We start from the raw sequence: 14,865 nt of genomic DNA on the forward strand, positions 1-14,865 counted from the left end.
TCTGGATAAGATCAAATTTTATTTTATTAACAACAACAGTAAATAAATCATGAAATTCCTAATAAATATAACAAATGCTTAATTAAGTTTTTTCCCTAAAAAATTTCACAATTTTCTAGGTTAATCTTTCATATGTTTTTTCTTTTCAAATGAGTCTCATAAAACATTTTTCTTTAATAAACAGTCCCTTCATTAGCCTTCCATTAATTGTTCCATTAAATGTAGTCTTTGTATATTATTTGGTCCCTTAAAAATTTCACAAACTTGTCATTTAATTCCTCTAAATATCATGGTTTTTACTTTTAATTCCTCTAAAATAAGGGACTAACTAAAAAAAATCGTGATATTTAGAAACCAAATAGAAAGAATTGAAATATTATGCATTATGGCAGAATAATTTAGAAAAAATAAATAATTTTTTAACATGTATTTAACACGTGTTTTAAAAGATGTGTTACATAAAAATATAATATTTAAAATGTACAAATTCTAAAATACTCAATATCCCCCTAACTTGAACTCCTTTGGATTAAGGATATTCCATTTTCACATTATCTTTGTATTTATTTTATATTCGCACTAAATATAGTTAAACTTCATTTCAACCCTAACGTAGTCATGTCCTGCATATAGAGAAAGGAATAGCAATGCTGTTCATTTGGCAAATTAGGGTCCTGACTCGAGGGTCTTGACAAATTAGGGTCAAAAGGCCTTCTTTCATCTGTTATAGAAGAATGCTTGGAGTGTTGGTTTGCCTAGTTAAAATATATATAGGTTTGGGCATTTTAGCCCCCTATATTAATCATAAAAATAATTAACACATTGCTCCTCGTCCACACCTATAAAGAAGCCAAGCCTACATTGGTCCTCGACTCAGCCCCGTTTGATTATAGGAATGCGTCGGATGGTCCTCTTCCCAGTTTAGTATTACAAGAAAGTTACATTTCAAAAAATTTACCAAGACTTGCTAGTTGTTAAATAATTAATCTATATATGTCAATCGCGGACTCATTTAAGTGAGCAGTTTTCGGTTTTTTGGTGTGTTTGTTTAATCTGCATCTGCTTAAAAAAAGCAGAAAATTTTCCATCTCTGCTTCTTAAAAAAGCACTTATCTTAAAAAGGCAGGTTTTTCACAATTGCTTTTTTTAAGTTTAAAGAATCGGGCCCTGATACATAAAAAAGACTAGCTATTCACTTTTGAACAAAAGAAAAGAAACTGGATATTACCAAATTAAAGGAACCAAATATTTACTAGGCATCTAAATCAAAGCTTTTTGATATACACCCCAAAACAATCAAATTGCAGAGCAATCACCTTTCCATGCTCAAAAAACTTACGCAAAGGTGAACCTAAATCGATGGCATTCGGGTGGATCTGTCAAATAAGTACAAATTAAAATTTTGTTTGTGCTTATTGCTTTTACACTCAAGCCCACCAAGATATGAAGAAATTGATATATCTCCAAAATGAAGCACTAAATGTTCATTGGGAAAGTGAAATCCTACAACTACTTATTACCCCCACCCCGAGAAGCATCCTATATCACGCACAAAACGACCTAGTCTATGGTTTCAAGGCCACAGCAAGACCAACCTTTGCACTCTTTTCAATGGCACCGGTATCCACCTCACCAACAAGAGAGAAACGAGTTCTCGGAGTCCAGTCATGCTGGATCAGAGCACTTGCCCGACCATAGTTGTTCACCCGGGACTTCAACAGAGTTAGTGGATCCAGAGCATGCTGTGTACCAAAGGTGAGTATATTTTCATTGCCAGAAAAGCTATGTGAAAGCTCCGCACCAACAGCCGTGTTAGTCAGCGGGTTTACAATGTGGTAATATGAGGCAGTAAGGTTGTCACCTTTATCATTTCTACATAAGAAAAAAAGAGCAGATAAATTAGGAGATCAACTCAAGTTGAATAGCAATATATGGCTAACCTTCTCTAAAATTGATGGACATATATAGCCTTGGGATAACTACTTACAGAGTTAGAGATGCAATAAGGTCAGCATGAGTAATGTTCAGCCCTGCATTGTATTTGGTAAAGTTGCCAGAGGCAGTATCAAATGAAAGATCTGTCCCAACGGCAACCAAATTATTTCCAACCACACCAGAGAAGTTAACAACAGGATTTGCTGTCAATCCAATGCTGGTGTTGATTCCAGCATACTCATGCTGGTACTGGAGTTCCACCTATTAAACCATGGATAATTAGCAAATGCCATCATCATTCAGGATAACTGGAATTACTACTATTATTATTATTGACATTAATTGAATATAAGGAAAGGGAAAACCAGTAATGAAGTAATAATTTACGAAAGAGGTAAAAGGTAAAAGCTTTTTACCTTGCCGGATTTCTGATCTGGAAAATTAAAGCTAAAAATTGTCTTGAGTCCAGGTGCAGGTTCATCCACAGTAATGGTTGTACGCAGCTGAAAAGTATTCAGTCAGATAAGAAATGTAGCATGAGCTCTAACTAATTACTCATCAAATTTTGTTGCATGAGTCTTGGGTGTACAATAGTCAATTCAATTATAAAGGATACTCAGACTCCTGATGCAGATATCATAGAAATGATCATGCACTATCACAGAAAACAACTCAACTAAGCCTGCGTTTGGTTACACGGTGGGCTCCCAAGAAACACAAAAAGTCCATGAATAAGTGCCCAACGAACATTGTTGCTTCAACACCAACGGGGAAATTTAATTGATCTTGCTTTTTCGCACCACACCCAAACACAGGCTTAACAAATTGGCAAACAGCAAACAAAAAATATAAATAAAGTGATTAATCACTTGTATGACAGGTAAGAAATCCAGGCAAAAATTGTGACCATATAAAATTAAAGAACATATAATTACATCAGACAAGTAAAAAAGAATTGCCTCAAGTGTTATAAGTCAAAACTATCCAAGCAAGAATTTTTAACTCACATTTGAGTTAGTGTCCACTTTGACATCAGTTGTGATGTTCTTGTTCTTCACCTTAGTGCTGACATCGGCCAAATATATTTCACCTTTCCTGACTCCAGTTGAAGTGATTTCCTGAATATATATATATATATATAAGTCATTGAATTTGAAATTGTCAGAACACAAGACTTAAACTCTTACAAGAAACCAATGAATCCACAATTCAAGCTATGAAACACTAATCTCACATGTAAAAAAAAAACATTCAACTTGTTTCTTGAATCATTTTCAAATTCACATCAATCATTCCAAAAAAAAAAAAAAAACAGAACAATCAGCAAAGCTTCTAACTCAATTATTCTAAATGCGCCGCCAGACAGGGTTTCAAGGAAATGCACAAAAAGCAATGATTTTTTTTTAAAAAATAACGAATATCTGAAAACAAAAACAAAACATTTTCCATAGTCAAATTTAAACAAAAAAATATACTTCAAAGACAAATAAAAAAATAAATAAAACCTTACCACTCCAGTGGAAGTGTAAGTGGTGATGGTGAACTTGTGGTCATTCTGATAATCCTTGAACAGAAGATCTGAGTTACGATTATCGATATAAGTGAGATATTCATGCAAATTAACAAATGAAAATGAAAAAACACACAAAAAAAGAACACGAATGATTCGAAGGAAAAAATCGGTTACCGCGAGCTCTCTTGCCGATGTCAGAGTAGAGACCTGGACCTTTCACCATGATTTTCCCGAGAAAACTAAAGCGGATAACACGAGAGAGGGGAAGAAGAGGGGAAAATACGAGAAAGTATTGACAGAAGAAGAGACTGAAAGAGAAACCCTAATTTTGGGGAGGAAGAGGACGAACCGCAGCCGTTGGATTAGAAGATGAAATGTGGCCGTTGATTTAGAAGAAGGGAAAAGTTGCCTCGAGAATCGGGACAAGAGTTGAGCTGGGAGCATATTCGGTTCCCGTCCGGATTCTCTTCAATGAGTTTTGTTCAGTACTACTACGTGTAAACTAGAGAAACATTAATTTTGTTTTTTTCTTCTATTTTTATTTTGAAAAATAACACGGACATTCTTCATAACATTTTTTTTTATCGGCTGAAATTTATTGATAACCACCAATTTTAATGAATCAAAACAACGTAACATATTGTCTTAATATCATCACACACAATGCATCAAAATACACATTACATTTAAATTGAGCTGGTGCCAAAATATGATTAACATAGAAGTTTTTGATAAATCTCAAAATGACACGCATACATATAGTTCATCAAAAATACATTCAACCAAATTTCCACTACTCATATAAGTCATGCTTCAGTCATGATTGTCCGCAAATAAGGAGGCATCTCAAACAATATGCAGACTTCAAAATGATTCTTGCACAAATAATTGAAGGCTAGATATGCATAAATTTCATCCTCTAAATCGATACTAAGCACCAACTCCCAAACATGTGCATCATTATATTCAATTCTACTGCTTTGTCTAATGATGTTCACTTGATCTATCATAATATCATTGCGCCTCTCAAAAGCCACAACTTGGCGTTTCAATCAAAGTTAATTGTCTCTCTGCAATGTTATTAACTTTTTCAATCAATGTATTCCCACCAGCTAGATGGTGACACACTTCATCAAGACCTATTGATATTTTTCCATATGTGCATCAAGAACATTTATCATGGGTGCTTTATGCTTTGTTCCCTTTGAAGTGGAAGTCCCACCACTAAGTGGAATGAGCATTTGTGGCAGAAGGAATGAACTAACCATTTGAGCAAGATCGAATGAACTTAGTATATTGTGGACTGAAAGAGCCACCATGTGAAGGGAAGGCATTAGGTGTAGAAAAGTTTCTTATTTCTGTCTCATTCATGGATGTATCATTGACAACATCATTCAAATAAATGGCGATATTTTCCCTCTCCAAACCTCAAAGGATTTGGCCAATAATTGATCCCATTGCTCATGTTGCATGATCAAGTCCATACAGCTCTTCAAGAATGTCGTAGTGCTTGTTTAGGCAAGCTTTCCATCTCACAATCTAAGAAGCACAGACGCGACTCATCATCGGCGTGTCCCGCGTTGGACTCGCACCAGACATGTATGCGGGTACGACTCCGATGGGACGCGGTGTCTGTCGCCTCCGCCGTCACCGGAAACGGTTGAACAGTAAGACACGCGCGGTTGGACGCGGCCCACCACGTAGACACGCGCGTCGCGGCCCATTAAGCCTTAGGTTTTTTTATTATTTATTTAAAAATGCTTACCAAAAGAATAGCTCTTATGCGTCTTCTCCTTGTTGTTCCCGCAAGCACCTCCATTGTTGCACAGTGCCGCGTCCGTTTCCTTCCCCGCGCAGGTAGGCCCTTGCTTCCTATTTCTTCTCTAGTTTTTTCTTGCTGCCTCTGGTTTTCCTTCTGTGTTTAGTGTGAACCGTGTGGTTCCACTTTGTTCTTTATACTTTTTACACATTCTCTCTCTTTCTTGTTGTTATCGGCTGGGTGTTGGGTGTTGCATGTACCCCACTTCTTTATTTTATTGTAAAAAGCAAGTTTCTCTTTCTTTCTTTTTCTGCTACTTCTTTATTTTATTGTAAAAAGAAAATTTCAATAGTTTTTGTGTTCACTTCTTCATCAACATAAACTCACACCATATTAACTGATTTTAGGAGACGTTTAAATTAATATAAAAAATTGATTAAACACTTATTTAATAAAATGAGATTATTGAAATAAAGATAAATTGAGTTTATAAGACGTTCATATCACAAGGCACATTTATAAGCTCAACAAAGCTCTCTAGAAGCTCTACCAAATCAAATGCCCCTATAATTGCATAGGCTTATTCTATTCCTAATTATTCTTTTTTAGATGTCTAAACTATGCTATATATTTTAAGAGTCATGTAAGAGAGAATAAACGAATAGCAAAAACTTTAAATACTTGTCAATTTTGTGTGCCTCGTTAATCAAGCTGCACAAAATATGATTTATTTGCAATTTAAGGGTTGCCACCTAAATGACCAAAAACAAGGCTTCAGTATTGCATGCATCGCCAATGAGTGTATTATGTAACTAGATTTCTCAAGAAGGGAAGTAGAGTGTGTAGGTCATGTTACTATTCTAGGAAGTTGGAAAATATGCAGCATTGTGTCAAGAGCTAAAAAATATAAAAAGTAATTTTTTTTCTTTATTTTATTGTAAATCTTGTGATAATATTTTTTTGCAGATGCCATTAAAAAATTACCTTTCTTGCAATTTTTTTTATTTTCTTATTTATTCTTAAAAAAATTATTTGCTAAGTAATCAAAGAAATAACAACAGACATATTACAGAGGGAAAAATTATAATAGATCACTTTTACATTAACTTTTTTTGTAAATTCAAATTTTGAATGTTTCAGTTCATAAACATTTCACACATGGCTATGAATTTGAATGTTTCTTTGTTTTCCTATTTATTCTTAAAAAAATTATTTGCTAAAAAAGGTATCTAAATTGTTTTAAAAATAAAAAATAAAACAAATAATTTACAAAAACTAAAATTATTTTGAATAGTCCTGTTTTGAATAAAATTAAGCTACAACATGTCCAATAAGACAATAACAACATTGATTAGAAATTGCTTCTTGTTGTTTGTTTTTTACTTAGAAATTGTTTACATTAATTTTTTATTTTTTTAAATTGTTGTAGAGATGAGTGTTTCTAGTCCTAGTCAAGCTAAAGAACAAGATGATGATACCAAACCTTTATGGACCTATGTTACAAAGATAAAAAAGTGTAGCTGGTGGTGGAAACTATGAGATAAAATGTAATATTTGTGATTTTACCTTTAATGGGTCTTATACTAGAGTGAGGGCACACTTATTGAAGATGACAGGAAAGGGAGTTAGAGTTTGTCAAAAGGTAACAGTTGCTAAACTTATAGATTTGAAGAAGATAGACAATGAAGCTACATTGAGGGTGGAGAGGTCAAAAACAAAATCTGTGTCATTGCCTCCAGTTTCTACTCAACACCAAATGGATACAAACACTCTTGGTGTTGATCCAAAAAAGAGAAAGACATTATCTGTAGAAAATGCCTTTAATTTGCAAGCTAGAGAGACACTTGATCATGAAATTGCTAGAATGTTTTACTATTCGGGCTGCCTTTTCATTTAGCAAGAAATCCTCATTATAGGAAGGCATTTGCCTATGCTGCCAACAATCTGATCAGTGGTTACCAACCTCCAGGTTATAATAAATTAAGGACAACATTACTTCAAAACGAGAGAAGACATGTGGAGAATTTGTTACAACCAAATAAAAATGCATGGAGCCAGAAGGGTGTGAGCATTGTTAGTGATGGATGGAGTGAGCCGCAAAGAAGATCTCTTATTAATTTCATGGTTGTCACGGAGAATGGACCTATGTTTTTAAAGGCCATTGATTGTTCAAATGAGATCAAAGACAAGGATTTCATTGCCAAACATATGAGGGAGGTAATTATGGAGGTTGGGCACTCAAATGTTGTGCAAACAGTGACGGATAATGCAGTCGTTTGTAAAGCAGCGGGTTTAATAATTGAGGTTGAGTTTCCTTCCATCTATTGGACTCCATGTGTTATCCATACATTAAATCTTGCTTTGAAGAACATATGTGCAGCCAAGAATACAAAAAAAAAATAATGTTGCTTATGAAGAATGTTCTTGGATCACCCAAATTGCGGATGATGCAATGTTTGTGAAAAATTGTCATGAGTCACTCTATGAGACTATCAATTTTCAATTCATTCAATTCATTGAAATTGCTATCCATTGCTCCAACAAGATTTGCCTCCACTATTGTAATGCTCAAGAGATTCAAGCAATTGAAGAAAGGACTCCAAGAGATGGTCATTAGTGACCAATGGTCTTCTTATAAGGAAGATGATGTTGCAAAGGCTAAATTTGTGAAAGATACTTTGTTGGATGATAAATGATGGGATAAGGTTGATTATATTCTTTCTTTCACTAGCCCTATCTATGATGTTCTTAGAAGAACGGATACAAAAGCTTCATCTCTCCATCTAGTATATGAGATGTGGGATTCAATGATTGAAAAGGTGAAGAATGCCATATATCAATATGAGAGAAAGGAGGAGAGTGAAGGATCAACCTTTTATGAGGTAGTGCACTCCATATTAATTGACCGTTGGACTAAGAGTAGCACTCCTCTCCATTGTTTAGCTCATTCTTTAAATCCTAGGTAATTGACTTTATACTTTTTTACTTACATTTTTTTAGAATTACATAAATTTTAATCATGTATATATTTATTTTTAATTGTAGATATTATAGTCATGAATGGTTAAGTGAAGATTCTAATCGAGTTCCTCCACATCAAGACATGGAACTCACTTGTGAAAGATTAAAATGTTTCAAGAGGTTCTTTCTTGATGTGGATGTAAGGAGGAAAGTGAATATTGAGTTTGCCAACTTCTTGGATGGAAGAGAAGGTTTTGATGGTCTTGATTCTTTAAATGATAGAGGTCAAATGGATCCAAAAGCTTGGTGGCTAGTTCATGGCATTAATGCTCCAATACTTCAAAAGATTGCCCTTAAGCTACTTGTGCAACCTTGTTCATCTTCTTGTTGTGAAAGGAATTGGAGTACATATTCATTTATCCATTCTTTAAAGAGAAACAAGATGGCACCACATAGAGCTGAAGATTTAGTATTTGTTCATAGCAACCTACGACTTCTCTCAAGGAATACTCCACAATATCATCAAGAGGAAACTAAAATGTGGGATGTAGCTGGAGATGATTTTGGATCACTTGATGATTGTGGTATTCTTGAAATTGCTAGTTTGTCTTTAGATGAACCAGAGTTAGAGGGTGTCTTTTTCAATGATGATTGCTAGTTTGTGGAATTCTTGAAGACTTGAAGTTGCTAATTCATCATCTTGCTTTATAATTGTTTTTTTTGTAAAAAAACAAAGCGTACAAATTGTATAATGAGGTCTCTTAGTATTTTTTGTGACTCATTATCATAGGAAAAGTTCTTTTGAGATGATGATGAATATATAAATCTTGATTTTTAATTTAGATCTTTTATGCATATCGCTCATATTTAATTTTATGTAATTTTATTTTATTTAATTATATATATATATATATATATATATATATATATATATATATATATAGCCGTGTCCGTGTCCTACATTTTCAACATTACAGGTGTCCACGTGTCGGTGTTTGTGTCGTGTCCAGTGTCGGTGCTTCATAGCTCACAATAGATGGTTTTCCTACAATCATGACACTATTTCATATTCGAATCCACTAAAAAGGAAGAAATTACTCATATTTATTAATCTTGAAGGACTTATATAGTGACTCTTCATTTACCTTTATGAGTTCAACCCAAACTACATCTTCAGCCTCAAACTTGTTTATTTGTGGATTCCATGTAAATCCACTCAAACCTTTGAATAGGTCATGCGCTTCACTCCATTTGTATTTCAAGGATCATTGTCTATTTTTGACATTGGTCTTTGTTACCTCTGCATGACACTCATTCTTTGTCACTAACAATGGTGACACATTTCAAATATCACAAAGTTCAAATGCAATTACAACATAATGAGAATATCGTAGCTCATACGCAACCATTCAAATCAAATCTAATTAAGGTTGAATCTTCACTGAAGTACAATTCACACAATATTACATCAAACCTAAATTAATGATGATATTCATTCCACATTTGATTTGCAATGGTGTCTCTTAGATCTACTCCTTGTCTATAAATATCGTCACACAATTCCCTTTATGTTGTATCCACATGAGATTGAAGCAATTCATTGTCAACTTCTAACAAGTAATGCATCATTGTTGTCAACATGCTACTACAATGTTGTTGAAGATTAAATATTTCTTTTGGATTTTGAGGCCCTCGAGTATAGTAATCTTTCAAGCGGTAGCAGACACCACAGTATGGTGTTAGAATTTGATGTTTGAGCACAAAAACAGCATCTCCAAGATAATACTTTTCCTACATACACAATAAGCTTTTATCACTCACGAGGCACACATATGGTGTTAAGCAAGATAATTCATTTTAACTAACCTTCAAGTATTTTGAATGTGTCCTTTAATATCCTAGAATCATATGTCATTTATTACCACCTAGTTAAAACATATGCAAATTTCATGTTAAAGTCACAAGCTACAAAAACATTCATTTTTTTGTGAACTGCAAAAACAATCATGATGTGTGTGTGTGTGGAGGGGATATAGGAATATGACCATCAAGAAACCAAATTAGAACTAAACTTAGAGTAGGAATGTGCTAGCAATTAGTTTAGACAAGAAAGCTTTAACTCATTTTGGGTTGAAAACTTTAACTCATGGGACCCATATTTTTTTAAAATTTGTAGCTGCAATTAACCTCAAACAAACATCTATCCCACAACATTCACCCCTAAAATAGCTCAATTTAATTACATCTCACATTCACCCCTTTAAACCACACCTTAAAATAGCAATTGTAAGATTCTCACACTTTTTTTCATTTCTAAACGTGTAGAAGCTTAATTATTCCAAAACAACAAAGTAAAGAGTAGTATGTTCCCACATGGGTAGAAAAAAATCATATAAAAAAAGTAAGTATAAATTGTAATGATGCTTAAGGGCTCTTTAGATATCAAAGTATTTGTTTCAGGAGCAAAACACCTAAATGATTGAGATGTCATTATTAAATTCTATTAACGTTTTAAAATAAAATATATAAACTTTTTTAGTTTAACTGTGATTCACTATAAAGATTTTTATACTACTAATAAATTAATTTTTTTTCTTAAATATAACTTTTAAAATAACGATTATAAAAATCAATAATCTTACCAAACATAACAATCGATAATTGTTAATGTGTGGATATATTTTAGTTAAATTTATATGTTGTGTACATTAATATAAATTTAATGGACAAAACTTAGACATGTTATTGGTCATTTCTTCTAATCAAAATTGTGAAATAACAAGAAGAACACACGATAGAGGGGCTTGAATTATGTATTTTTGGAAAAAAAAAATTGGCAAACAAAGGTATTATTCAAAAACACTTTGTAGAAGAAGCATCCAAAAATAATGTGAAGGATAAAATCTTAAAGGAAAAGAGATGTCTCAAAGAAATTTATAATGGATGACTCTTAACCAAGAGCTATGTTTAGTTCCTTCAACCTAAAGGATTTTCATTAAACAAATTGCTTACAACTATAAGTATTCTCTAAGCCTTTTCAAGATTTACAACAATGTTAACCCAATTTAAATTAATCAAAGTATTATTTTTATTTTTTAGAACTTTGTGAACACAAAGAATATGAAAGTTTCAAAACTTGTATGAAATCGTCTAAGTGAATGATCAGGTTGTTAAACTATTCAAGTTGCATAACTTTGTAACCTTGTTGTTTTTCACTCTTGAGTCTTCTTATAGGAGTTTGAAGGAAGATTCATTGAAAAAATAAGTAAGTTTCTTTCCATTCTGAATTGTATTAAATGCATGAGATATTAAATCACATAAACTTGAGAAGAGAGATTTTGTCACCACCATCAACACTAGTGACAATATACCTAAAATGTATTTATCTTTCTAAACATGTGTTTGACACATTTTACCTTCTTTTTTTTTTCCCTTTGTTGAACTACTTTGGTATTACTTTTGATAAGTTTACTTGATTTTTTCTTTAGTTATGTTTTACAATAAATGCTATAAAACAAATACAAAGTAGGATATGAAACATTGTAATACTTAGTCATTTTTTAGAAAGCATTTTATGATTTTAGCTTGTAGGATAAATTTCCAAATATACAAGAGTTTGATGCTTATACACTAATAGTAAAATAATTTTATATAATCATTCAATCACAAATTATCATTTCACTTTAAGATAATTATTTTAAAAGTCAACAAACTTATCATACATGATGGGGTATGATTGGATGATTGTGTAAAATTTTTTACAATATTATATAATTAAGTAGAAAAGTGTATAAAAGATCCTTTATAGAAACATTACGATATAAAAAATATATAGACAATTTTTATAATATCTTTATTTTTTACACTGAGTACTTCCTCTTTTTCATTAAAATCTCAAATTCTATTGAAAGTTTTGAGAACTTTTTTCCCTTCGAATCTTTGTATCCAATAAAGAAAACATGAGTTAAAAAGTAGTTATTGTATATTTTTTGTTTGAAACTCATAAGTTTTCAAGATTTACCTCATTGTCCTCTTGTTTTTGTTTTTAAGTGTGTATGTCATCAAGCATATGTTGGATTCTCCATCTTCTTCTTCCTCAAATAAGGAAAAATGAAAGTATTTCCATGTTGTCATGAGTATTTCTTCTCTTTTGAAGAAATAGCTTCTTTTTCTCTTTTCTAGTGTCACAATTTTTTTTTTTTTAGAATTTGCCCTTAAAGTTTCAAAATGTCACCATTTTTCAATTGATCATTAATTTTATTAGTCAATTGCTAATGTGACAATTTTGATTGTTGACACGACAATACACATAATGTTGACATAGGTTGTTGACATGACAATGAGGTGACACTAACATAATGACATGCTATTAAGGGTTAAAATGCTAAACACTAAAAAGATGAGGGCAAAATGTGCAACTTTGTGAAAATATAAGGCTACAATGTGTAACATTGTTAAATATGAAATATTGTGAAAACATAGAACTAAATGTGTAATATTGTGAAAATATGTAGGCAAAATGTGAAAAAATAAATAATAAAAAGATAAAAAAAAGCGTTGGTATTTATTATCTTTGAATCTCCCTGAACTATTATAACCTTCAAACAAATGGCATATTTTGTATCTAATATTCAATAAATATGCACATTTTGTCCCTATATTTTCACAATGTTACACATTTTGCCCCCTAATGACATGTATATTGCTACATTAGCATCAAAATATCATGTCAATAATCAATGTTGGAAAAGTGACCTCAGTTATCTTCAGAAGAGGGGGTTGAATTAAGATACAAAAATTATTCTCAATTACAATTTAACTCTCTTTTTGAATTAACAATGCACCCTTAATATGAATTACTCAAAAGACAATTCAAAAATAAACTTCTTTAAAACAAAAGATAAATAACAATAAATAAAAAAGTTTAAGGAAAGAGAGAATGCAAACTCGGATTTTATACTGGTTCGGCCACTCCTTGTGCCTATGTCCAGTTCCCAAGCAACCCGCTTGATATTTCCACTATCTTATAAAAATTTTTTTACAAACTCTGAACCACACAGGGACACCCTTCCCTTGTTTTCAAATATCCTTATAACTTAAGAGACCCTCGATCTCTTAAACAGATCTCTTTGAATAAGAAGAAGAAGAATTTTCTCTCTTTAAGAGAAGGATATTACAATTGAAGATTGATCAAGATTTCTTATTGAATTTGCAAGTGTTTTGACCAAGGAATATTTTGAGAGTGATAAGATAATTTGGTTTAGAGAGGATAATACAATGTTGTTAAGAAAAACTCTAAGGAATTTCGTATCCCAAGTCACCTATTTATAGGCCTTTGATGGCCATTCAAAAATTTCTTGAACAGTTGTGACTCTTGGGAGATATTTTCAAAAATTCCTTACTGGTAATCGATTACACAATTAGTTTTTGAAGAGTTATGACTCTTTAGACTTGAAATTTGAATTTTTTTTGTGTCTAGTAATCGATTACACAAATGATGTAATCAATTACAAGCTTTTAAAATTCAAATTCAAATTTCTAAACTTTTGGTAATCGATTACAAGCTTTTAAATTCAAATTCTAAAATTTCAAATTGTTTCAGAAATCAATTTAGCCACTAGTAATCGATTATATCTTCTGGTAATCGATTACCAGAGAGGAACTATCATATTTTTGAAAAGATAATTGTTCTTAAAAAACTTTTGTAAAATATTTCCTTTAGCCAAACTTGTGCAGCATCAATTATGGAATTCTTTCTAAGATCTTAACTAAGTACATCGTTCTTCTTGCATTTCTGAATTCTTGACTTGAATCGCATTCATCTTTGGCATCATCAAAACTTCATAACATATATGCTTCTATAATCTCCCCCTTTTTGATGATGACAATAATCTGAAATCAAGCTAAATGATATACCATTGATAATGCGTGCTCACAACCCTTACTCTCCCTTAAGATTGGAATTTATGCCTAAGTTCATGATAAATTCTACCCTTAAGTTTTCTCTCCCTTTGGCAACATCAAAAAGCCAAAAATGTCTAGAGAAAGGAACTAAGACAACAGTAAAATCATAGCACAATTTATCCATAAACTAATTCAATCCATAGAATAAATCAAACAAGTCTTAATCATCCAAATCAAAGTCTAAAATAACCAAACACAAACCAAAACATAATGGTAAACATCCAAAACAACCATAACAAAAAGTACTAAGCAATAAAAGCCAAAATACAAGGCGAAAGAAATAACCATAAAGCTTAAGGAAATAAGAAATTTATGAGGATTTGAAGCAATTTGGTTAAGAAATGAAAAAGATATGATGATTTGAAGATTTGGGGAGGATTTGCGCCGTCACACGAAAGGGGAGAGTGAAAGTTCTGCATAAACGCAGATATTTATAAACAGAGACGCCTTGTAATCTATTATAGACCATTGTAATCGATTATAGGAGTAACCTGTAACTATTGGAACCTACTAGTAATCAATTATAGTCTTGTTGTTCTAAGGCAATCAATTACATGGAATGGTGGTAATCGATTACCAGACCCTTAAACAAGGCTTTTTCAACTAAAAACTAACTATTCTTAGGTCATATACGTACATAACTATAATAATCAAGCACAAGCAAATATAGTCAATCAACAAGCACAATCAAACACATTCAATCAACAATCATCAAACACAAACAAATCAAAAC

General features: G+C 32.2%; 1 protein-coding gene across 1 annotated transcript; it reads right to left on the reverse strand.

Annotated features, from left to right (window-relative positions):
- Positions 1–1,346: 1,346 nt before the first annotated feature.
- On the reverse strand, positions 1,347–4,384 carry LOC100787662 (mitochondrial outer membrane protein porin of 36 kDa). Its single transcript, XM_003532001.5, has 6 exons — positions 3,623–4,384; positions 3,446–3,513; positions 2,943–3,053; positions 2,352–2,438; positions 1,988–2,196; positions 1,347–1,872 (listed from the first exon to the last, which is right to left on the reverse strand). The coding sequence occupies exons 1-6, from the start codon at positions 3,669–3,671 to the stop codon at positions 1,566–1,568; spliced, it is 831 nt and encodes a 276-aa protein (XP_003532049.1). The 5' UTR covers positions 3,672–4,384; the 3' UTR covers positions 1,347–1,565.
- Positions 4,385–14,865: the final 10,481 nt, after the last annotated feature.

This window comes from Glycine max, chromosome 8 (genome assembly GCF_000004515.6).
Source record: "Glycine max cultivar Williams 82 chromosome 8, Glycine_max_v4.0, whole genome shotgun sequence".
In the NCBI taxonomy this organism is placed as follows: domain Eukaryota; kingdom Viridiplantae; phylum Streptophyta; class Magnoliopsida; order Fabales; family Fabaceae; genus Glycine; species Glycine max.